The 25,690-nt window shown below is 39.6% G+C and overlaps 1 protein-coding gene across 1 annotated transcript in view; it reads right to left on the bottom strand.

Moving 5' to 3' along the window:
• Positions 1-9,283: 9,283 nt before the first annotated feature.
• The window catches only part of LOC134825014 (uncharacterized), an 18,540-nt gene continuing 2,133 nt past the window's right edge, over positions 9,284-25,690 (bottom strand). Inside the window, exon 2 of the mRNA XM_063837064.1 lies at positions 9,284-11,268. Coding sequence (XP_063693134.1) covers positions 9,475-11,094 — 1,620 coding nt within the window. The 5' untranslated portion in view covers positions 11,095-11,268 and the 3' untranslated portion in view covers positions 9,284-9,474. The remainder of the gene's footprint in view (positions 11,269-25,690) is intronic.

The following is a 25,690-nucleotide window of genomic DNA, read 5'->3' as shown; positions in this document are numbered from 1 at the left end:
TAGTAGTCAAAGTTTACATATCGATTTTAAAATTGGGTGTGTAGGACATTAGAAAACAATAAACGATGTACTAATCTTTATAATTATTTTATTATCTTATTATCTTTTTATAGTTATTGTAATCGTCGTTAAAGGTTAATCCACTAGCTAAGCTCTGTGGAGTTAGAAATTGTAATAAACTCTCCACTGAGTTGTAGACATCCCCCGTCATACCCAGTCAGTGGAACACACGGTTGTTCACTAAATCAACAATGAAATATCGGTCTGAAGATATTCAACTGGCTAATATGCTCTAAACCTCAGCAGCCAGAAACGTTTAAGTGAGCGAGTATTGCTTAAAAAGCTTAAAATAGTATATTGAGTTTCTTTGTTAACAAATTCCTTACCAGTTAAACAAAGTTTTATAAATACCAAATGGTATAAGCGAGAGTTGCAGCTTTAACACACAACCTACTAACAAACAAAAGGAAAATATCCAGTAAGGAGAGATTATTTCAAATACGTACGCGTAAGTAAGAACACTATACACTACAAACTGAATAATCAAAAAGTTTGTCAACAGATGTTCCTGAAAACATCACCAACAACCATATCAACAGATTGTTGAAGAGTCAAGGCTGCCAAGGGGTTGGTTCTGGCAACTATGTCAGACACACCTTGTTGACTCCACAAGTTAAAATCAACAGCAGCCAGAAAATTTTAAGTGAGCGGGAATAGCTTAAAAACCTCAGCAGAAACGACGTAATGAATAGTCAAACATGCTTATGATCACCTACAATTCAAACGAATTAATTGATGATTGGAAACGTGTCTTTGACGAATTTCATTTATTGCGAAGCATATTATAATAAACAAGTTTTACTGAAAGATTTACGACAATCAAGATATCTTAATGGATTTTTAAAATCAGCACGGCCGCTAGAGCACAAGCTAAATCAACACGCAAACATGTTCGGGTTAGCAGGAAGGAGAAAGAAGGAAGGGGAAGTAGGAAGGAGAAAGTTAACTTAATTATGTTTTAGTGTTCATTAGGGAGCATCTCGGATCTTGAGATCAATAACCTAATTAAGACTATCAGCCTGACACTGAATGAAGGAATATGTAAGAAGAGAGGACCCACTTCAACCAAGGGTACGCTCTTCAAGTTCACGAAAGCTACACCTCAGCAAAAAAAGGCGATTGGCACTGTAGCTGTGGCTGCAACAATTTAGCCAAGAAGAAGACATGCTATACATGTGGATCAAAAGTTCGTACAGCTAAAGAGTAGACCGGAGTAGACAGAAGATTATTGTACATTGTATAATCTGTTTTTAATTAAGCTAATTAAGCTAATTAAGCTAATTAAGCTAATTAAGCTAATTAAGCTAATTAAGCTAATTAAGCTAATTAAGCTAATTAAGCTAATTAAGCTAATTAAGCTAATTAAGCTAATTAAGCTAATTAAGCTAATTAAGCTAATTAAGCTAATTAAGCATATATATCTCAACTGTTAGTTTTATTGTTTACATTCAATATCGGATATTTTTTAAACTAAAAAGTCATGTTTAATGAGCACTTAGTCGACGTCACGTACAGAACTTAGAATTAGCACTGTTGCTCTTGTTTCCAAATATTCGTAGAAATTTATCAAGGGGTTGACACGACTTTTATATCTTTTTGTGAACAAAACGGCTCTGTATTTATCCCTATTATTTTAAAGAAACCTTCTTTTCATCTAAGTCCAAAGCTAGCTTGTTGTGAGATTTATAATGCTAATACAAATGTTCTTTCAGGATGTTTAATATTTGATACCTATGACCTTTACCCCTGCCGTTACTCCGTGTCATCTCTCTCATAACACTTTAAACATCCTCTACAAATTTCTATAGAGTAGTTGTTATTTAACTTATTTACTTATTAACACCTTTTATCCCAAGCGTTTTAAGTAGTACTCTCGTTACCCTAATTCTCCCGAATATCATATCTCCAATTTAACGTTTGAGTAAGGATCTTCTATTTAATTCTGCAGAGGAAAAACAGTTCCAGTTAGAGGATCAAGTGGAGGTAGAATATTATTACAAAGGTGACTTCCCGGAGCTTACAAGTCTAACCAAAACATGCTTGGAGTACTGTCCCGTTTGTTTTAATGCTTTGGAAGAAGTCGAGAGCCAGAGAATGGCGGCTGCAGCATAATTCCTAACGACGAACGGAAAGAGCGAACAAATGATGTAATGATACGTGGACAAAGTCAATCCAGAGTGACTACGTTTCACTCTCAAACGCCGTACTCATGCGTGAAACGTCAGCAATGATTGTAGAAGGTGTACTAACCTTCATTGGGAGTTCGTGTAAGGGGAGAGTTAAAATCGTTGTAAAAACGAAAGATAACAAGGAGACTGACTATCTTATATGGTCATCGATTGTCCCCGATGAGCTAAAGGTTTGTAGTTTGCCATACAAAAGGATCAAATTTTAACGTTTTTTTTTAAATATTTCAGTTCAAAACATCCTCTACAAATTTCTATTATAGAGTAGTTGTTATTTAACCTATTTACTAATTAACACCTTTTATCCCAAGCGTTTTAATTAGTACTCTCGTTACCCTAATTCTCCCAAATATCATATCTCCAATTTAACGTTTGGAGTAAGGAAAATGAGTTTGCTGAAGAATCTTGGTACAATAAAGAAGCTTGGGCTGGAAGGAAAAGGCTATACTAAATTGATCATCAGTGTAAACTTACCTTTCTGGACTAAATATCTCCAATTTAACGTTTGGAGTAAGGATCTTCTATTTAATTCTGCAGAGGAAAAACAGTTCCAGTTAGAGGATCAAGTGGAGGTAAAATATTATTACAATGGTGACTTCCCGCAGCTTACAAGTCTAACCAAAACATGCTTGGAGTACTGTCCCGTTTGTTTTAATAATGCTTTGGAAGAAATCGAGAGCCAGAGAATGGAGTGCGGCGGCTGCAGCATAATTCCTAACGACGAACGGAAAGAGCGAACAAATGATGTGATGACCTTGATCGCGTGCACTGAAAAATAATATCGGTATTCAGTGGGTTACAAGTTAAAACTATCATAGCCAGAATGGGACTCCTCGTTCATCACTGTTGTGTTTCCTAACTGTTGTGTTTCCTAACAAGTTGTTCCTCTACTCAAAGATACCTCATTTGGAAGTTGGGAAACTCTACAAAGTTGTGGGTTGGAAGGGTGGACATTTATTCGATTTACTCGATATATTGTGAAGTTGACTATTAATGCAACCAGCAAGTTTCTCTTGAATTTATTAATATTGAGGCCCTTATGCAATATGCTCCTCTGATCTTCAGTCCCTGATATTGATATCAATCGGGTTTATTTCAATAAAACATAATAGTTCGTGACCGTCGGTTCTGGGTACCATGTACTAATACAACCTTCGACAATTATTGATAAGAAGGCTTTGTATATACTATAAACATAACTGTCGAATTGTGCAGTAATGATTAGACTAAGTAGAACCACCAAGAGTGAGAAGAGGTGCATGCCTAATGCCTGGTACTGTAGTCAGTGTCAAGGCGACGATCTTTAAAGCTTTAACGACGAAGGAGTAGATGAAGACGATAGATGGAGCTCGCAGATTGCAGCAAAGGGCAAAGAGACGCTACGGGGAACTGTTGTCAGCCACTTTAAGTGGTCTCATGATCCAGTCTCATGATCCAGTTAGGCGAACCCGTATCAACGAAAATAAAAGACCTAACTGTCATTGAGATCGTTGAACAACCCGCTGATAGAATAAGTAAGTAAATATTTAATATATTTTAATAAATATAAGATACGTAAAACATAAACAGTTGGAGAGATTTGTATCGTAGTATTTAATAATAATTCGTATCGTAGTATTTAATATATTTTTCTGTCAGAGTTTTACCACATAAGTTCCTTGTCGTTATATTTAATTTTAATTGATAAATTTCAGAACTGATGAAGATGTAGACCATCGAAAATATTTTTGTGTGATTAACTGCTTGTTTCATTTGTTGAGCTCGCTAGTGGAGGAAAAACAGAATTTTCACCTATCAGCATTACGTCATGCGACTCTTAAACAACGCCCCACTTACTCATCTAAATATATAATGATTTATATTTATAGGTATGTCACTTAATACCAGATAACAGTAACATGGAGTTTCATTTACGTGAAATTAAGTGACAACTCATGGAAAGAATACTACACCCAGATAGATTGGAACTCGTACTTCCTTAATATGGTCCAAGCCCTCTCCACTATGGGGAGAGGAGTCTCAGTTCCGGTAAGGCAAACTCTAGCCACCACTCTCACTGATCAGAAGTATCATGAAGTAGCGACTATGGTCGCTAATGCTACTTTAGACCGCGGACCGTGCACGCTGATTTGTGACGGATGGAAGAATTGTGAATATTATTGTAAAATATTTATTGTAAAAAATCGTTCTCCACAGTGGAATCGAAATACGCGAATTTTCGGCGACAAATACGTTTGCGTATGCATACGTTTGCTTGAAACGCTACGTATTTAACAGCATCGCCTTTTAGTGATTATTATGTTTATATCCAAGAAAGCAGTTACGCCAGAATAGTTTCGAGTCCAAACGGAATACATTTTGGCGGAGCTCCGCCGGAGTCCGCTCGGAGTCCAGCGGCTCCGCCGCGGAGTCCACTCCACGACGGATAGTGCCAAAAAAAATGTACCATATCGAATCATTTAAATATATGGACTATGTATGATAGTGTTTCAAATTGTGATAATCCTAATTCTACCAACAGTATTTGTCCTTACTAAACTAGGATCTAACAGATTTGTAAGAAAAAAAAAGAGGGTGTTAACTGTGTTTTGCCAAGAAAAATTGTCTATTTATCCTTCAGGATATGAGAAATGTCGCAGTTTCACGGTTTGGTAGGGTGATAAATCCGCCGGCCCTATCAGCTGCGTATACCGATGACGTAATAAAGGAGTTAGAGGCATGCAGAAAGAAACTGCGACGAGCAGGGTGCTTAATTCGCGATTTAAGAGTTGCTTTTACTAATGTATAGTGTTAAAATGAAGGAGAAACTGTTGAGACAGTCTGTTGAGACGAAAGAGAAAGAGGTACTCATTAATTTATAGTTTTATGTCTTAACAATGACATTCAAGCTGATTTTAAAAACATTTAAGGGTGGAGTTAGAGTATTTGGAGCAGAATTGGGGGGGGGCGACAATGGACACGGCACGCACGCCTGCCTAGATGCTCGCAAAACGACCGGGACCAGTTCTCACCAGAATAAGAAACCAGCAGGAAACGTACCATTACACCTGTAACAAGCTCCTATTTTGCAGAACTGTTACCCATATTATATGAATGGTGAGCCGGAACGGATTGCTATAATGCCCCCCCCCCCCCCTATAATGTAAGATGAAACTAAACTCGCTGATGAAAAAAGAGTAGAATATCTAATAAAAGAATTGGACACACAATTCGCCCAAGATCAACTACAGCAAACAATCAATATACTTTGGAACATGGAATGTATAATCTTTAGTCAGCTCATTTTCACAGCTTTATCAACTCAGTCAGAACATTGATCATTACAGTCTTGATATTTTGTCTTTGGCATATGCGAGGATCTGGAAGTACTCTTTTGGACAATGGTAGTTTACTCATTCATTCTGGTAGGGGAGATAAAGGCAACTCCATTGATTCGGCCGGAATTTTCCATCCATCCGTAATATCGACAGTGACTGAGGTGAAAGTTACAAGGGGATCATATCTCTCAAGCCCAAGACGATAATCAATATTTTGAGAAAATAGAAAGGGTAATTCAGGGTCCAGGGTGGCCCACAAGTAACTACCCACACTCAAAAATTGGCACCTGAGAACGAGCTCCTGACTTAGACTTTAGCAGATCATCACTTCAAGGAATCTTAAAGCGAGATCTTTCTAACCGGGCCTATCGGATCACAAAGAGAGGATGATACAAAATATCAGCGCATATTCTTCGGACCCTTTGTCACTGTTCTAATATCATGTAAGGATTTAAGATTAATTAATAATTTAGATTTTCTAAATGCATAGAGAAAAGTCAGAGATGGCGTATGATTTTCTAAACCATTGTATTTGTTTGTAGTGATTAGTATTTAGTATTGGAAATCAGCTTGTTTAAGATTGTGTCAGTTTTTCTCGAGGATGGTCATATCTGAATTAGGTTCCTTGCAAAAGTTGTATATCGTTGTGCAAGGTACTGAGATAATATCAAATATTCAAGAGTGGGACATTGAATCACATAGCCAGCACGAAGCCGATATACTTTTGCTGTGTATTATCAGGCAGCTTAGCTCACATTCAAGAGCTGAGGATGTGAACCTTCCGACATTTCGTATATTATCTCCAGATACCGATGTATTTATACTTTTTATATACCTTACAACTCAGACAACTGGTATGGAAATAATATTCGAGCTGTAAACTAGCCAACGAAGAAAAGTAGTCCCAATAAAGTCTGTTATGTAAAGATTTAAGAATAATTTAGATTTTCTAAATACATAGAGGAAAGACAGAGATGTTGAAAGGTTTTCTAAGCCACTGTATTCGTTTGTTATAGTAATTAGTATTTAGTATTGGAAATCGGCTTGTGGAGACATTACTTCAAAATAGTTTCGCTGAGATGATTTGTATCTGAGTATTATATCGTATTATATCATTGAGCTGTTCAGCATTAAAGCTACTTCAAACCAGTGGCGTAACGTTGCCTGTTGGCGCCCCCCTGCCAAAAAAAGCGCCCCCCTGTTGGCGCCCCCTCCCCTTTTGGTGCCCCTCCCTAAAATTGAACAAATTAGGTGATTTTAGAGAATACGCCGGTAAAATCTCTAAAAAAGTGTGTATCTAGAGCAAAACGCGCAGTTTTGCTAGTACTTTAGTTAATTTTTCGAAATTGTCCCACATTCAAACGACGATTTGGCGCCCCCCTAAGACGGCGCCCCCCTGCACAGCGGGGTCAGCAGGGCCTTTCGTTACGCCACTGCTTCAAACCATGTAATGTGAACTAATTTAATTCAAAGTTTGTTCTCGAAGAAGATAAATTGTAATATCAAATATGGATACATATCTCCGCATGGTGTATACTCACGTGCGCGCGCGCGAATCAACTCCTATTAGAAATTATATCACAAAACTAGTAATAGCTGTGGTAATCTCTGAGAATCCGCGGCACCGTCAACCTCGTAATGTTCGCGCTGAAGTGTACAGCTGTCCACCGACCGTCGGACTCAATAGGAATTATGAGGTAAATGCGAAGGAGATCTTGTCGGATATTTGGCACCACAAATTGCACTTGGCACCACAAATTGCACTTGCAAATTGCTCCCAACCATGACAACGTGCACCGTGCATGCTCAGTGCTACTTATTACATCTCTCTTTTGTTAAGGAAAAAAACATTACTACAACAATGGAACCAAGTTCTATCTTGATTCTCATCGCCATCGTCCTCCTCGGCATAGCCATTATGGGAGGAGGAACTATGGTACTCTGCTGTCACGGATTTGAGAGAGGACTCCCCTCATCTCCGTCCGGGAACTTACGATGAACTGTCCAACTTGGATAAGCGAACCACCGAGCGGTACAGGGATTTCGCTGTTCTCGTCAACAACGTGGCCGGTGGGCAACAGAAAGAAGCATCCCCTGCCAGCTTCTAGTTAAAGACATGTCAACAGTTATTGATATGGAAAAAGGAAAGATTGCAGCAGTGGGATGTCAATATGCTCCAGCTGAAGGAGTCATCACCATCCCTGAAGAGTAGGACTTACTCTCACTTAAAAACTCCTACTACCACACTAAAGACATTTTACCAACTACTTCTAGGATATTAGCGACCACTTTATACGATTTTAGAAGACCCAAGCAACACGTCGTGCTTGTGGTCTCAGTGGGGGGATCCAGATAGTTTTGAACTATCTGCTCTTCGTGCCAGCCTCGCAGTTCTGAGATACCCCTTTAAATTTACAAGGTATAACAGAACAGATGTGGTGGGCAAAACAAGTGCTGGACCCTTTATACAGCACTTGTTAATATCGTAAACAGCTGTGATTTCACCAACCTTGAAACAATCACAATTAGGTACTTCGAGAAAGGTCATAGTTATATGTCAGCAGACCATTTTCATGCAAAAGAGCAAAAGTGGAAAAACAATTAAAGTATGCTGATAAAGTGTATGACTTTCAAGATTATACTCAGTGCATCAGTAAGGCACCTGGCATAGTCGAAAACATGAACTCAGATGATTTCTATAACTTCGAAAAAGGTCTGGGCGAGGGAGCTGTGTCTAAGAATACCCGACCATATTTATCCGACACTGCAGCGGTACAATTCAGACGTGGTAGTACACTGTTGCATTTCGAGACCTGGGATGATATGCTTGCCCAACAGGAACTTAGTCAACAAGCAGACTTCTAGGCGATTTAAAATCGCAGAACATCTGACAAAAGGTATATATGCTCAACTAAGAAGAACAGGAAAGCGTGGGATCACCCTAAAAAAGAAGCAAGGAATAATAAAGAACTTGGGTACCCTCACGCCTTCAAACCGGCTGAGTTTTTACAAAGGACTGAAGGTTAATAATTCAGTAGTACTTTTTAGATCAATTCAATATTCTGGTGACTACGACTTACCAGAAGTAGTAAGTAAAAACGAGTACTAAAATAGTATAACTTTCTTAACAAACAAATTTCAAAATGAACGACTCACGACTCTGGAACTCTTCGTTACACGTGCATACCTGATACCTGAAAAGTATGGTGTGATATGTTGAATTCATCGAATCTTAATTTCGCCTCATTGCAAAGCTTTTGAAACTAATTACTATTGAGGCTAAACAATCTTGATACAAAAACAAAATCTCATCAAACCCAAATTGCGACAAGGAAAATGTATTTAATGTAGAAAATCAACAATTTACTACTATACAGTGGTTTCTTTAGTTCTATGAATTGGCAGGAAATAATGTAAAAAGCTTACCCAAGTTTGCTGAGGTAAGTTACAACACTTTTAACGCTTCTAGGTCAAGTTATTTAAGGTGAAGCAGCTCAGCCAGCTTTCGTCGGTGTTTTTTATTTTAGGTGATTTATCTAGAAGTTTTGGGCATTGCTCGTGGCGATCATATCACCTATAAATTAATTTCAATATCTTCGTTTTAAAAACTTTTGTAATATTAAGTTACTCATCAGCAAAATTCTTCGGGACATGCAATGGTAGTTAGTTAGGGACTCATTTGCAGTAAGTTAGAAGAATTACACATTTTAAACACAGAAATTTCAAACTTTTAAATACTAATCAATAACACTTCAAATTTTATTCATATCGAGCAAAAAACAGAAACTTTTGTTGAGCTGATAATAGAATAGCATAATATAACACAGTTCGGTGCTGCAAAAACCGAGAAAGGCACTCAAATAGTTTGTATTTTGTAAGGGTCAAGGTACAAATCAAACATGGGCACAATTTCAACTACCAGACTTACTACCAGTACTATCACTTTCACTTTCACTTTCACCCTCCATCTTACTAATTTTACTCTTCAAATTAGGCAAATCAAGAATCTCCCTCTCACAAAACTCAATATCATCCAACAAGTTCATCTGCAACTTCAGCAGCTGTTGCTTCTTAGTATACCTCTCAAAGTGCTGTAACTTCTTGGTGTAAACCTCTCCCAGTTCTGTCTCACACTCCTCTAACTCATCTAATAAGTTACTGTGGGTTTCCACCAGATCGCTTCTCAGTAACTCTAACTCTCCTTCTTCTTCTGTTGTTAGCAGGTAGTGGAACTTTTGCTTTCTTTCTGCTATTGCTAGCTTACGCTCCATTGTGTCTAACCTACTTTTACTTTTTTCAGCTCCTTTGATTTTGTCTTGTAGTACTTTTTGCTGAGTTGCGAGCTGCCTTGAGATTGGGTTTCCAAATTTTTCCGAAAATGACATGTTTTTCAGTTCATCCTCGCAGTATGTAAGGTCCTTTTCAAGTGAAACAGTGGATTCATTCTGCTGCTTTTTCTGATCATCAATCGTAGTCTTCAGTACTTCCAAATCACCCTCTTCCCATAGTTTTATTAACTCATTCTCAAGGATAGAGCCCTCATCGACAGTAACAATTTCAGCATCATTACTCCCAGCTAACTGGATAGCTTTTGCAGCTGTATCTACCTTTGGAATAGCCCCAAATGCTGCGAGTTTCTCAGAATGTTCAACAAGTCCCACTCTGGTACGAAACGAGTCCATACAGAGCAGTCTCTCAATCAGTAAGAGCCTTGTCAGATTAGACATGCTCCAGTACACTAGCACACTGGCCGGCAGAGCAGCTTGTGCGAATATTGCACCGAAAGTCAACAAATACCACTTCTTCTTGTGGGAAGTGATCATTTCGGATTTTTCAGAATCTGGAACACTGAGAACAAAGTTTTTAGCTATAGCTGCAATCATGATGCCATTAACAAATGACAGGATCCTGTGTGGATCAGACAAACACAGACTGTGCATCCACAAAAAGGAGGAGTCTACAAGAGGAGCGTAATTCATAGCTGCCAGTCCGTACACAGAACTGAAGTTCAAAGCGAGTAAGATGCCGCCAGGAGCAAAATATGTGATTAGTCTCAGACTGCTTGGAATACCGTGAGTTTTTCTGTACACCTCAGATTCCTTGAATTTCTTCATCGATGTCACTAAATCTCCAGAAAGTCGCGCAATCACTGCCTCCTTCTCCAGTCTAATGAGAGGAAGTTTAGCCATCATGCTCTTCTCCAGTTGAACATGTGCGGGTAAAGTAAGGAGACGACCAACCACACCAACTCCAACTAACACACCCCACCAGGGTATACCAGAGGATACTTGTAGTGAGTCCAGCAGAGTCTGATAAATGAAGGGTATTTGATCGATGATGGAATTCGGTTCTTCGATGATTGGAGTGGATTGTAACTTTGCCACCTGATTTTCTGGGCTAAACATTTCTTCAAGAATTATATTGTCCTTGACTGCATTTGCTGTTGAGGCTGCTGTAGCACTTAATGTTCTGGACAAGTGAAGGAGGTTAGAAACTTTCCTACAGCCATTTGGTAGATAGCGAATGATCATGATTTCAAACTTTTGAAATGAGACACAAGTTTGTTAGACAACCCGATACAAATTAGGAATTTGAGATTGAACTTCAGAGAATGAGTGGTCCAGTTCCGTTGCTGTTAACAGGAGGTTAACAGTTTACCAGTGTTATCTGTTAACAGTTTATCAGCAGTAACATTGTAGCTAATCCTGGGTATAAGAAAGTGTTGTATAATATTTCATCAGATGTTTTTAAATCGAAAGGAAATTGAGAATAGTTAAGTAAAAAGTTTATGGAAAATATTTAATACTCAATCCAAGGGCTGAAGGGGATCACTCGCATATTATTACGGTATCACTTTATGGCCCATTTTTACCCCCCCCCCCCCCCCCCCCCCGCCCCCCCCCCACCCCCCCCCCCTCTCATCTCCATAAATTATCTCCTTTAAATCTCTGTTAAAATTACACTAACATAATCATTTAGAAAACCCCTTCCTCTTCCTCGGTGATAACGTAATATGGGAATGACCCCTAAGTTTCGATTTATTTGAACGACCCCTAAATGCAAGAGCAAAAATGGGGGTGTCCAACCCCAAAAATCCGAAACCCAAAATGAGAATTTGAGGTAAAATGGGGACTGAACACTTAAATATCAAACACGAAGACACTCTAGATTTTTTTTTTCCTTTAAAAAAAAAGGGGGGACCCCCAACCCATGTAGCTGAGACACCTCACAGCAAGTTGACCAAAGTGGCTCTTGCTTGTAAAAGGTGTATCAACTACCCGCCGAGGCGGTGGGTTGGGAGTCCCCCCTGCACTGGGATCATTTCGTCCGTAAAATTTTACACAATATAGAAGCTACAATAAATTATCTATAAAATTTATATAAACAAACTTATAAGAGACCTCAAAGCTCGTCTTCTGAGGAATGAGATTGAAGGATACGTCATCCAGTCCAAGACACTCTAGATTAGATGCACATGAAAAGTTCATTGCTGTAGCAGACCTCATCTCCAGAAAGTTCAGAACTTGCTAAGAATCTACAATTTTAGACCTGATTATCCTAAAATTTTTTGCTGTGTGATGAATGTGTTCAAATACTAAATTATACACATAATATAGCAATGACCCTATATAAAAATAATTATAATTATAAAAATTCTGTAAAAATGGTACAAATTTAAAAACTGAGGTAAAATAAAACCCTTTGTAATAATATATGTAAAATCCACTAAATCACATCACAACAAAAAGCAGTTTAGACCACCATCCAACAAGCACTCCATGACCTTTTAGGGTTTAAGAGTGTTGATCAGGTTAAGGTCCAAATCACTTATTGCCGTGGGTGGAAGGGTTCTGGTACCTCTGTACCCCCTGATAGAGATTATACAGGTTCTGAGTAGATCAAAACGCAGTCTGCGTCTGACAAATGACATCACATCACAATACCTTTGGCCTTTCTTTAGGCTGATCTTTTCAGCGAGATGTTTTAGGAACTGTGAAGCCTCGGTTGCCATTCCTCCTGTAGTACTGAACACCAGTGGCGTGAAGGAAGCCTTTTCAACATTTAGGACTCTGTCATTGTACTCACGTTTTTTGTTTTTCTCGTGAGATTGGTACATCTGTGAGATGCTCTTGTCACTGTTGGACTGGGCTTGAGGGTGAAGTACCCTTACATCTGTGAATGCCCTGTCCAGCGGCGACCAAAACGATCTCGCACTGATGTCCAGTCTTGCACCATCCTGTCTATTTGTTCCATTAGATAGTTCAAGTGTGTGAGGAACGGAGAGAAGCTGGGGTTCTGTTTCAACGTCTTTGCAAACAGTGGTTAGGAGTTCAGCTATTGTGTCTCTTAGTGAATTGTGTCTAAGTGAAACGTAGCCTCCGATTTTGCAGGTTAGAGTATGGTTGATATGATTTTGTTTTCCACATACACATAGGGGACTTCTGTTAGCTGTAGACAGTGTAAGGTTATATCTGAGTGAGAGGGAATCAAAGAATTCCTGTTTGTTAAGGACGTACCCACATGCTTTTAGAGGGAGTGTAGATAACCAAATGGATGCTCCTTTTTCACTAAGGAGTTCTAATTGCCTTTGTGTTGATGGGGATACCTCATTCATAATAGTTTCACGTTGGTGTTTGTAAAGCTCTTCCTTACGCTTCTTTACTTCATTTATGATGTCATGCTGCAGTTCTTCGTTTAGTTGGAAAGTAGTAAGCTGTTGAAAAACTGCTTCTGTGAGCTGTTTTGTAGCATTTACTGAGTTAGTGTACTCCATCTCTGCTGTTGATGTACAGTCTGGAACACTCAGCCCGCCCATTCTTGCGGGAAGTGAAGCTATTTTTCTGATTTGATCAGGCACAAAACTTTTGCCCATAATGGCTGGTATAAAGTCTTCCTTGACACAATATTCCAAGAGTTTCAGATGGTCGGAAATCCCTGGGGTTGTACGGCAAACAAAGTTCCATCTTTTGGAGGTTCCATAGATGAAAGCGGAGTAGGCTAGCTGGGGTTCGTTTGCAGCTATTTCGACGAGTCCAAGAATGTCTGCTTTCCAACTTTCGGTCTCCTTAAGTATGAACTCTTTTAGCCCTTCATCTGATCCGATATATGACCCAAGATAACGGTGGCCTTTGGTAGTGATCTGAACATCTGGAAAGAGTTCCTTAGCTTTGGTTGCATGCTCTGGTTTCACTATCAACCATGTCTTGCTGGGTTTAGGGTAATACCCATACATGGGACCATGATCTTTAAGGTCCTCCCACCATTTCGTGAGTTGATCAAGTTTACCCCCTGCTGCAGAGTCGTCAGCATACCAAACTTGTTTGGGATAAGTGTTGGGTTCCCTGTCTGATTCTAGTTCTGTTTCAAGTTCAGACTGTTTAACCTGGACTTCTCTGAGCAGAGGCATTAGGCTCAGTGCATACCATCCGAGTGCACAGGTATCTCCCTGTGTTGTTCCTTCCTGAGATTGTAAGAGGTCATCACTGTTGGCAATGAATAGGTTACCTTCTTGTCTGTATGTATTTAGGATGTAAGTGAACAGCTCTGGACAGGTGTATCGAGGATTCCTAAGGGCTGTGTTGCGATTTAATGCATTGAAGGCGTTTTCAGCATCAACAAGCAGGATCGCTTCTGTGGATTCTTCTTCAAAGATCTGTCTGACTGCATGAATGGCCGCTTCCACTCCTCCTTGTAAGCCACCACACAGTTGCATGGGTGCTGTGTTCATGATAATGTCCTGTTTCAATGTGGTCATCACTGCTTTTCCAACTATTCTTCTAAGGACTTCACCAATCCCAATGGGTCTAACCCCTGGGTCTTTATCAAGGGGGATGAGGCGACCTGCTATGTATGTTTTCAGGTGGTCGGGCTGTATCTTTTGGCAACACAAGAAAACAACAAATTTTTTCAAGAAAACAACAAATTTTTATTTAAATCAATTATAGCAACAATTTGAAAAACTTTAAAGCTCTTCTATTACCATGGAATATACTACGGGTATGGTGACTTGGGCTATTGAGTTGTTAAGTAGATTAAGATTAGTAAACCTGCACTTGCATTGTATATTTTATAAAAACTAGAAATTAGGCTTCACGGTAAAATGGAGAAGCAGGCTGATCTTGGAGAGAGCAGACCGTAAAGTTTACGCACCCACCAGGGCTACCTACCTACCCCAGTTGTTCTTTTTGGTTTATCAGCTTGTATTGTTATATTTATGGACCCCAAGTCACCACACTAAGAAGGAGTATGTAAAAAAAATATAAATAATAATAATAATAAATTAAGTTAATATCATCATATCTGTTTAAAACAGTAAAAGTCAAGTTGAGGATTGACTTTCCTAGTTAATTTAAAGGTTCAAACGTTTGGGAATATAATAATGTTGGTATTTGTATCTGCTGCAGCAATAATATCGAAATATCATTTGTCTAGAAAATTTTCGCCACTTCAATAGATATTGGGTCGGCAATTTGGTGAGTGAGTGATGAAATGGTTTGGTCTGTGATTGAGTGAGGGGCGATGTGAAAGTTGTGGTAAGTCCAGGTGTTATTATTGTTGATGGATTGAGATCCCAGGATGATACTTTTACAGCGTAATTTAACCAAAGCTACAGAAGTAGTGAGGATTTCCCCATTCTCATTTAGAATCCGTTTATGTATGCTATTCCACAATTTGGAGGCTATATAAAGAAAAGTGTTGGTTTTTCTTGGGAGGATTATGACATTGCTTGTATCACGTTTTGATGAGTCTATAGTACAATACAACGAGTATGGAGTGCGAAATTTCATAATTCGAAATATCTCAGATATACAGTGGTATTTGCACAAATTTGCATTCATCGCCTTTGTAACAGTTTATTATGTCGTTCATATATAATAAGAAAAGTAGAGGGCCTAGTATGGAACCTTGGGGAACTCCATATTTTACATTCATAGTCTCTGATGTAGTGTTGAGAAATGAAACATACTGTGATCTATCGGATAAATAGCTTTTTAGAAGTCCTAGAGCTAGACCTCTAACCCCATAATTTTCCAGTTTCCTCAGGAGAATGCCATGGTCAAGAGTATCAAAAGCTTTGCTTAGGTCAATAAAGATTCCTAGAACATGATTACCACTGGATGTTGATGTTGTGATTGAATGAACTGATTTGTGGAGTGCATGTGAGGTTGAGTGGCCTTTTCGAAAACCAAATTGTTCATTACTGAGAATGTCATTAGCAGTGAAAAAGGTATAAAGCCGTTTGTATATTATTTTTTCAAATATTTTACCAAAGATTGGCAATATTGACACAGGTCTATAATTTTCAATATTTTCTTTATTATCTTTTTTATGGATAGGAGTTACTTTGCCTATTTTGAATATGGATGGGAACGTGCCTTTTTGAATACATGTATTATACAAATTTGCTAATATGTTGGATAAGAGATGAGCCGGTTTCTTGATAACTGCTATTGGTATATCACTGGCTTTTCCGTTAACGAATTCTTGAATTATTTCAAGAATCTCCTCAGGATGAGTTTCTTCTAGATGTATTGAACTGTTGACTGATTTCGACATAAACTCAACAAATGATTGCATTGGTTGGATAGACAGTTGGTTCTCGGACAAAACCTTCTCATTTAAATTACTAGCTAAAGATGTAAAGTAACTATTGAATTTGTTTGCAATTGTCCGCCTACAAATTACTCTAGTTCCATCTATAATGAAGTCATCTTTTAGCGGGGGGGGTATTACTGTCCATTTTGTCCATTTTGTCTTTGTCTTTTTTTACATTTTTTTGTGAAGGACAGTGTTTTGTGGACAAAATGGACAATACTAGGGACAAAAGGGACAAAAGGGACAAAAATTTTGGACAAATGAGACAAAAAATTAGACAAGCTCAAATGTAGAGTAAAACAAAATTTAGCAAAACAAAATTTACCACAAAACAACCAATACATATTTAATATTATTATACATTTATAAATAAATATAAATCTAAATTCAGCTATATACTCAATACACAGCCCGCCGCGCAGACAGCCACACATTGCTGAGAGATTCTCAGGTGCAGATGTAAGCGCCGCGCGCGCGAGGTTTTTTATATTACAATTACATGTTACGATATTTTATACCAAAATTTGTCAAAACCACTCGCACTTGTCAAAGCTTCCTCATTTTAGACACATTTAATGATTATTATAGTATCTAACTTATGGTGGATCTACATTTTAAGCCATCAAAGAGCATGCTGGTGTGTATGAAAGTACTTTAATCCTCTTGTCCACTGTCCATTGATATAGTCTGGGCCATGCGCGCGCGCGCGCGTTTACAAACATGAATTTTCTCCCTCAGTATCTATCTAAAGCTTTTAAAGACATGATTTGAATGCTATCCTACTCAGCACATGAGTGCTACAGGATGGTGAAAGAATTTCTATAAAAAATCATTAAATGTGGAAGATATGAGGTCATATGATATGTGTGTGTGCGCGCGCGCGCGTTTACAAACTTGATATCCTCAGTCCTTTCACATATACTGAGATTTTGTTTTAAACTTAATTGAATCTGAACCGAAATTGCCAAAGGAAACAAATAGTGTAACTCAGAAAGACCACAAATGTATAGTTTGTGAAATATTGAGGTTATACTCCAAAAAATTTACAATGATGTCGCACTTCACCTAACCATGTGCTTTCGCGCCACTTCGGGCGCGCTTGTTTCACAAGGGCGCAAGGGCTCTGGATAGAGCAAATGTCACACCAGAAAATCCCTATTTTTGGTATATTTAACCTCATATCTCGAACGCGCAGTACTAGATTGAGCTAAACTTGGTCAGGTTTCGAAGCTTTGACTATCCTCTTCACCTAACCATGTGCTTTCGCGCCGCTGCGGGCGCGCTTGTTTCACAAGTCAAGAAACCATGTGCTTTCACGCCACTTCGTGCGCGCTTGTTTACCGCCGTGAGGCTAGGCGGGCGCGCGCTACTGCAATTGCAAGGGCTCTGGATAGAGCAAGGCACTTAGTTCTGAAAAGTGAGAATGTCATTAATACTGCTTTCACTGCAATGATTGTCAATTTGTAGCGCGATGCACTACTGGGTCGCGCGCGCATCAAATAATGCTTCTCTTCGGTAGATCGGCGAGATGCACCACTGTGTCTCACCGAGCTGCGAAGGATTGACATCGTGAATCAAGAAAAAGAAGATCTACGAAGAAAAATAGAAGATGTTTAAATCAATTGACCAACTGAGTAGCAACAGCACAAAACTTATGATTGAAAGACTGAAAGACACAGCTGAAAAAGTTTCCTGGGGACCCCAGGCTATTATGTTCATTAACATAGCCTGGCGTAATTGAACCCTCTAAAACGCGCAAATAGGCGCGTTTATGCGATTTTACAATCAAATAACCAGATTTTACAATCTAACTCAGCGCGCGGCTCTTGTAGCGCATACGTCCAACGTCACTTCTTTCTTATTGGTAGTTGGCGTGCACGTAATCTTTTGCGCGGCTGTAATTGGTTCTGAACGATCACGTGAATGCGAGTCACGTGCGCTGTAACATCTAATGAGCATTCGCACATTTTTTCAGGGCGATGGAGGTCGTAATTCACTCAGCCCGAATAAAGATTCGGCGTAATGACAGGCTGAGCGTTGACGGATGTTACTTGTCTAAATTTCTTCGAAGTAGCGCGCGCCGCTTTCTTCTCGATGGCAAGTGCTACGAAGTAGCGCGCGCCGGGCCAGATCATTAACAATGGTCAAGCTGAGCGCAGCCCAGTAACTGAAAAAGAAGCTAAATGTAAACAACTGTGGAACAAGAAGGAACGCTTCCTCAGACACAGGAAGCATAAATAATCGACACCCTGTACCCTATCGGAAATCAGCGACTTCTCTTAACTGTCCATTTTGTCCCTGTCAATTTGTCTCGTTTGTCTCTGTCCTTTTTGTCCATTTTGTCCCCGTCTTTTTTGTCTTTTTTGTCTTTTTTGTCTTTTTTGTCCCTATTATCTTTTTTTGTCCCTTTTGTCCCTTTTGTCCATTTTGTCCCTTTTGTCTTTGTCTTTTTTCAGTTTTTTTTGTGCAGGGATAAAATGGACAGTGGCACCCCCCCCCCCCCCCCCCTTTAGCTGATTCTTCTTTTTGCCACGAAGCTCGTTAATTATTTGCCAGGTTTTTTTGGAGTTATGGCTATTTTTCTCAAACTCACAGCTTTCTGGCCAAAACTGCAACTGCTTCTTTTAGAAGTTCAGGCTTTTTCTTAAACTGCTTAGAGCAGAGAATATGCTGCCATGTCTCTGCATCAGTTCCTGAGGGCCCACCAGATCCGCTGAGGTCTCTTGCAACCTTTTCAATTCTGCTGGAATCAATGGAATCAAATATGACGTTGTCTACTTATTCAATGGGTCCCTTCATTAGACTAGATTCGAGTGATGGGCTGCTTACAGGGTGTTTCTTTATGAGTTCCTGTATGACAGTAGGGATTGTGTCCAGGAGTTTACTTCTCTGGCTCCCATTCCATCTTAAGGCTGCGGAGACTTTTCCTAGTAACATGAGTCGTGTAAAGACTTTGTTGTGATGTCCTGGTAGTAGAGGCTCTTACGGGCATTGTCTGCTCGATACGTTAGGGACCCCAGATACACCTTACTAGACGTATTTTTGACCGTAGAATCGATTGAAAGTGGTTTCAAGATGATTGGACTGATTGTTCTGGGGTAAAATCGCAAAAAACCGATTTTTGGGCCAAAAATAGGCCAAAAAACCATGTTTTTTGATATTTTGAGCAAGTTAATTTTGTTGGCATGTCGGCAAAACTTGCATAAAGATAGCTAAAAGACAGCCGCACAAGATTGTATAAAAATAAAACAAATCCCTCTATTTGTTCTGAGGTAAAAATCCAAAAAAGTGGTAAAAATTTTGACTTTTTTGCTTTAAGTTTGAATAATTTTTTGCAGTTGTATTAAATCAACCCAAAAATAGTCACATCGTGTTTGCCTAAATTTTTCCTTTCCGAGAAGTACCCACTTCATATACTTAATCGAAGTTTGAATATTGTCACTCCGCAAGCGTTTTTGCCAAATTTTCGACGCGCACTACGCGCAAAAGCATTTAGTTGTTATCAATTGGCACCCGCGCGTTCATCATAAATTTCAAACAGCTATAACTCAGCGAGATTATGTCCGTTCTAGCTCATATTTTCACACTAAATAGAAAATAATGTGATCTTATTGCTGACAAAATATGGATATAATTACTTTATTTGCCTTAGAGTAATAGACTGTCAAAGTTTAAAACGCGCATTGGTATAGCACGTGACTAATAAGGCCAAATTTATACTTCTTAACATATTATCGATCCTTAGACATCATACTATTGTGTCCAATTAGCGGTTAGGTCTCTAAACTCGTAGCAGAAAACACGTCTTTTTGCCCGTAAGAGCCTCTACTATGGGCTGTACTTAGATTTGAGTAGGCGATCTTGTATTGATTTACATTCCCTAGCGAGCTTCTCTATTTCGCCATCTTTCCATAGTTGGAGTCTTCTTTCCAGGTGTGCTACATGGTCTTTGGCTTTAGAGGATTTGGAGGGTTTCTGGAGCAGGAGGGGAAAAATTATAAGCGTCATAGAAATTGCAACGCTCTCAAGGTTAGAGCCACTGTTAAAGAGATTGATGGTATTGGCAACTTCCTCAATAAAACTCTCTCCTATCTTACCTTTCGGTACCTTAAACATGTTCTTCTTCCAAAGGACTACCCTCTTGTAGATAGAGTCTACAGCTGGCCTTATCTGTAAACCTTTTAGGACTCCCCATTTTGCATTGTTGATCGATGCAATGACTGCATCCGGAGGAGGTAAAGTGGATGTAGTAAGGCGTTGTTTTTCACAGTTACCACATACAAACGCAATGTCAAACTTTTCATCTTGGAGATGTTTGTATTCTTTGGTGTTGATTTCCTCACAAATGGGATGGTGCCAAACATTACACTGTTCACAAAGGAGCCCATCTTGTTCAGCAAGAACACCTAGGTGGCATGTTGGACAGATATCTTCTTGGGTGCTGTGGTCTGATATTAGGATCTGTTGTCTGTTAGATTTCAGTCTTTCCGATGTTATGAACTCATCTATGGCTGTGTTAGGAGCTTGGATTTCTTGTGCTCTTTTGTGAATGTGGATAGGGAGAGCATGCTTTTCACTAAGGGAGGTAGGATTTTGAGATTTACGGCTTCTAGGAGGGGGTATAGGAGCAGTAAGTGTGGATTCTAACTGGGGAACTGTTTTAGATCTGGTGTTCATTTCCAACCCAAAAACGGGGACCACTACTGTTTTCCGAGTCGATTACCAGCAGGAGCTGTAGCTTACCGCCGACAGTCCCCACTGGATACGGGTCTCCTTTTAACAGTAGTGGATCCGAACTTGGGGTCTGATGGAGTAATCTCGACACCAGAGGGTTTTACAGAATATATCCTGGCTTATTAAAATCAGATATCTTTCATGGACCAAAAAAAGATTTGGAAAAATTGTGTTTTTGTGCCTTAAAAAAAAAAAAAAAAAAAATGATTATCCTAAAATCTATGTTTTATGCTGAAAACCAAAATATCATTAGAACGAGTTACCAGTGCAATAATTTGGTGTCGAATGTTCTCAAGAACCTGTACAATTTGGTACGGCTTTGCGTGGATCACCTACACCAGCATGGCTCCATCGTTGACATGATGGATCGGTACCGTTTGACAGTCAAACTTAAGTAAAACAAAATTTTTAAGTAAAACAAAATTTAAATTTTATTGCCATTACAATGAATAATGATATCATAATAAATATAAGTAGACATCCGATAATAAACTTGTTACATCCAGTACAACCCAAGATGTCAGCCGACGCGACTTACAAAAATAAAGAAAGCTTGCATTCTTTGTTAAGTACAAGTTAACCATGAATTTAGTATTTCTTTAAATATACTGTTACTATCAGTATCCCTGAATGACCATCTTACAGGGTCACTGAGGATGGCACAAGACACGATTGAGGTACTCAAAGTACAATTCCCGAAGAAAACTATGATAGACAGAGAATCATCAAAATCCGAAAAGATATTTTGGAAGAGGAACTTTTCTGCCGTCCCCTTGACCGACATTTCGCGGTTTTAACAGAATTTTTTGACACCCAGCAAACCCTACCATCTGGGGTATATCTCCAAAAGTGAAATAGATAGAACCTTCCGGTTTTCAACAAAATTTCCGTCTCGTGAATTTACAATTGGCTCCCCAGGAGCCAAATTGGGGACAACGTAGATTTTGAATTAAACCGAAAAGTTTGATTTTGGGCTAAATAAATGATCACAGCTTTTAAACTTTGCAAAGAAATGTCGTTGTCATGACTACTTGGCTCAATGCAGCGTGCGAAAGGTAAACTTGACGTGACGCGCGACGCCATACGTGCTGTTGAAAATCTATCACCTCTAGCAAGCCCAGCAGGCGGTAAGGTTTTCTGGGCACACGCTGCAACCCCTTTTGAGCGCGCACGAAGCGCGCGCGGCCGGCCGGCCGCAGAAGGCCGGTTCTCTCGCCGGCCGGCCGGCTGGCGTGCACGCTTCGCGTGCACGAAAGGTATAAAACGTGTAGCAAATAAATTTTGACCAGTGACCAATCAGTGAGGTCGGTAGAGTAACACAAATCGCCATCAAAGTACTGAAAGTAGTATATCGGGAGAGAACTTTGATGCAATGAACATTTTGAATATGTCGGACTACTGGTAGGACTTGTAGCGCGATGCGTTACTGTGCCGCGCCGCGCACTCAATGAGGCTTCTTACAGCGACATTGGACATAGATCGGCAAAATGCGCTACTGTGCCGCACCGAGCTTTGTAGCGCGATGCGTTACTGTGCCGCGCCGCGCACTTAATAAGGCTTCTCACAGCTAGATCGGCGAGATGCGCTACTGTGCCGCGCCGAGCTGCCATGAATTGACATCGTCAATTAACGCCGAGCTGAGATGAATTGACATCGTCAATTAACAAAATATAAAAACAGATTTTGGAAGATTTTTGATGAAAAGATTTTCTGCGGTCTCTTTTGTCTTTGAACCAAATTTTACTGTAGCACCTGAACTTTTCTTCAATGACAATCTCACAAGCAACAAGGTTGAAGGTCATTAAAAATGGCAAGAGACTCGATTTAGATATTTAAAGTTCTATTCCAAAGCTTTGATAAATGGAAAACCATCAAAATATTGACCATTGTTAATGGTCTGGCCCGGCGCGCGCTACTTCGTAGCACTTGCCGTCATTTCGTAGCACTTGCAACATTTCGAGAAGAAAGCGGCGCGCGCTACTACGCGAGTACGAATAAATTTAGACGAGTAACATCCGTCAATCAAAATATTAAAGAGATTTTGGAAAAATTGTAAACGTTGGAAAAAAATTAGCTTTTTTGCCATCCTCTACCTGGACCAAAATTGTGTGGTTTTAAATAATTTCACATAGCCATGTGTCTGTAGCGCGATGCGTTACTGTGCCGCGCCGTTCACTTAATGAGGCCTCTCACAGCGACGATGCGTTACTGTGCCGCGCCGAGCTGAGATGAATTGACATTGTTAATTAACCATGTGTATACGCGTACTGCGTGACGCGCTTGTTTCATAAGCCTTCGGCGGTCGCGCGCTGCTGCAAGCGAGAGGGCTCTAGTTAGAGCAAGTTTTAAATAGGTTTTAATTATTGAAGTCTTTTGAGTCTTTAGGGTGGAACAGGTTTTTGCTAAAGCAATGCTTTTTGTCTTGACGGATGATACTCGTCTAAATTTCTTCGAATTAGAACGCACTGCTTTTTTTCTAAATATTAGCCCGAGGCAAGTGATACGAACTAACGCTCGCCGGGTTACATCAACAATGAACAATTAATTATAATTTATCATTATTATATTTACATGCAGATGGTTTGTAACATACTAAAACGCGCGCCGGGATGGACTCGTCCACGCGACTGTCTTATTTAAAACAATTATTTTACAAGTATCACCCGTGCCCGTTAAGCAGACGGAAACGATCGCGATTAAATTGACTTTTTATTTAACTAAAGAAGTCGGCTAAAGCCAAGCTTTCGATCAAACGCTGCCATTTGTATTCAAACGTCGCCAAAAGCAATTAAAATCATGATACAATTTGTATCACGTTGCGACCCCCACGGTCGTTTTACTGTGGTGTCCTGACGATACAGGGGAGCTGGAGCCACGCACTCGTGCGCGGCGGGTCATACAACGTTTGACAAGATACAATTACTCGCATGCAATCATGAAAGAAATCGCTGCATTTTGCAAGTCATTATTAATGATTAAATTGGCGATGTCAATTCATCACAGCTCGGGGACTCGAGGCCAGTAGCGCATCCCGCCGATCAAGCGAAAAGCATGTTTGAGTGCGCGGTGCGGCCAAGTATATAACGCATCTGGTATTGATTCGCGATGTCAATCCTTCGCAGTTCGCCGATCTGCAATTGTGGTTGCGAGATGATGCGCGGCGCGGCCCAGTAGTGCATCGCGCTCTGACATTTATCATAATGCATTTGGCATCGCGCTACAAGTCATTATGCATAATTGAATTACACATATTCTTATGCGGAGCTTAGCATATAATGCGGCAATATTATTGGACGAGAGCAACTTTGTTAAATATCTTGATACATGTTTCGTATCCCAATATCAGCCGTAAAAATAATCATTGCTCTGTTTTATTGCAGAGCAACGATCTGGAAGGGTTGACATGTTTTCAATCAAACCTTAGTTTGATTGAAAAACGATTGTAAAACGTTATGACCCTTGACGGATGTTACTCGTCTAAATTTCTTCGAAGTAGCGCGCGCCGCTTTCTTCTCGAAATGGCCCGACGGCACGAGCTACGAAGTAGCGCGCGCCGGGCCAGATCATTAACAATGGTCAATTATGACCCCCATTGTCTTTTTACTTAGTTGTTAGTATTGTCGTTGCACTTAGTATCGTCGTTTCACTATTATCGTTGCCACGATACAGCCGCGCACTTGTGCGTGGCAGGTCTACAACGTATTACAAGTAAGTGTGTGTGTGTGTAGAAGTGACAAATCAATTAACCACTTATTGATATGCAAAAGGGGTGAGTATTTATCACTTCGCCACAATTCGTTGAAAGATGTGCTAGCAGAGATCTTAGAAACTGTCGGATGTACAAATTTTTTACTGAAACTTTCCTTATTCCTGTCAACAGGACAGAACTTCCTCCAACAAAGCAGATGGAGCTAAATTAAATGTAAGCGCTAGAAGTAGTTGGAACCTATTGAAAAGGGCATTTTTAGATCTACGAGTATTTTATTCTCAAGCTCATTCCAATAAGGCTCTCGGATCTCCAACGAGTATTACACTAGCCATGAGAGACAGAAGAAAAGCGCATACTACAAAAGGATCATTGGAGTGGAACATGGAACATTTACACCAATAGTCCTATCAAGAACGGGTGGAATGGGAAAAGAAGCTAATGCTTCCTTCAAAAAGTTAGCCGATAACCTATCTAGAAAATCAGGTCACAGATACAGTGAGGCGATGATATTTATCAGGAAAAGAATAAGATTCGACTTCTTGAGAACAACAATTATTGCTTTTAGAGGAGAAATAGGGGTGAAAAGTGGTTGTGAAGTTAAAATAACAGATTTAGATATAAATTTACTGCCAGTGCATTGATTGTCATTTGGCTACTTTTACTGTAATGGTTTTTTATAAATGTTCCTCAGTTTTTAAGGGGTTTTTATACATTTTCCTCAGTTCTTAAGGGGTCTTTTACTCAGATTTTTACATTTTTAGTGATATTGTTGCACTTCAGAACTCCTGTTCCCTCTATTTTATTACAGGCAATATTGCTTATTCAGGATCAGTAATCAGGAAATTTACTTTTGCTGTGCTGTTGAGACCAAAAATTGAGCTGGTCTTAAAATCTTGGGGATACACGTGCCCCGACCCCCTGGGAATTACAGCCCCTTCAGCACAGAAGAGTAGTACTGGGTAGTTTGACAGCACTATAGTGAACGGTGGGGTAGCTCATACAGTTTTTTCCCTGCTGGTCACAATTAAACTTATGATTTTGTGTTGAGGCATATTTGTTATTTTATGGAGACTAGTTTAGAGATCTTA

The sequence above is a fragment of the Bolinopsis microptera genome, chromosome 13 (assembly GCF_026151205.1).
Source record: "Bolinopsis microptera isolate Bmic1 chromosome 13, MBARI_Bmic_1.0, whole genome shotgun sequence".
Taxonomy (NCBI): domain Eukaryota; kingdom Metazoa; phylum Ctenophora; class Tentaculata; order Lobata; family Bolinopsidae; genus Bolinopsis; species Bolinopsis microptera.
Note: the sequence above shows the minus strand (reverse complement) of the source record. Positions and strands in the feature narration are given on the sequence as shown.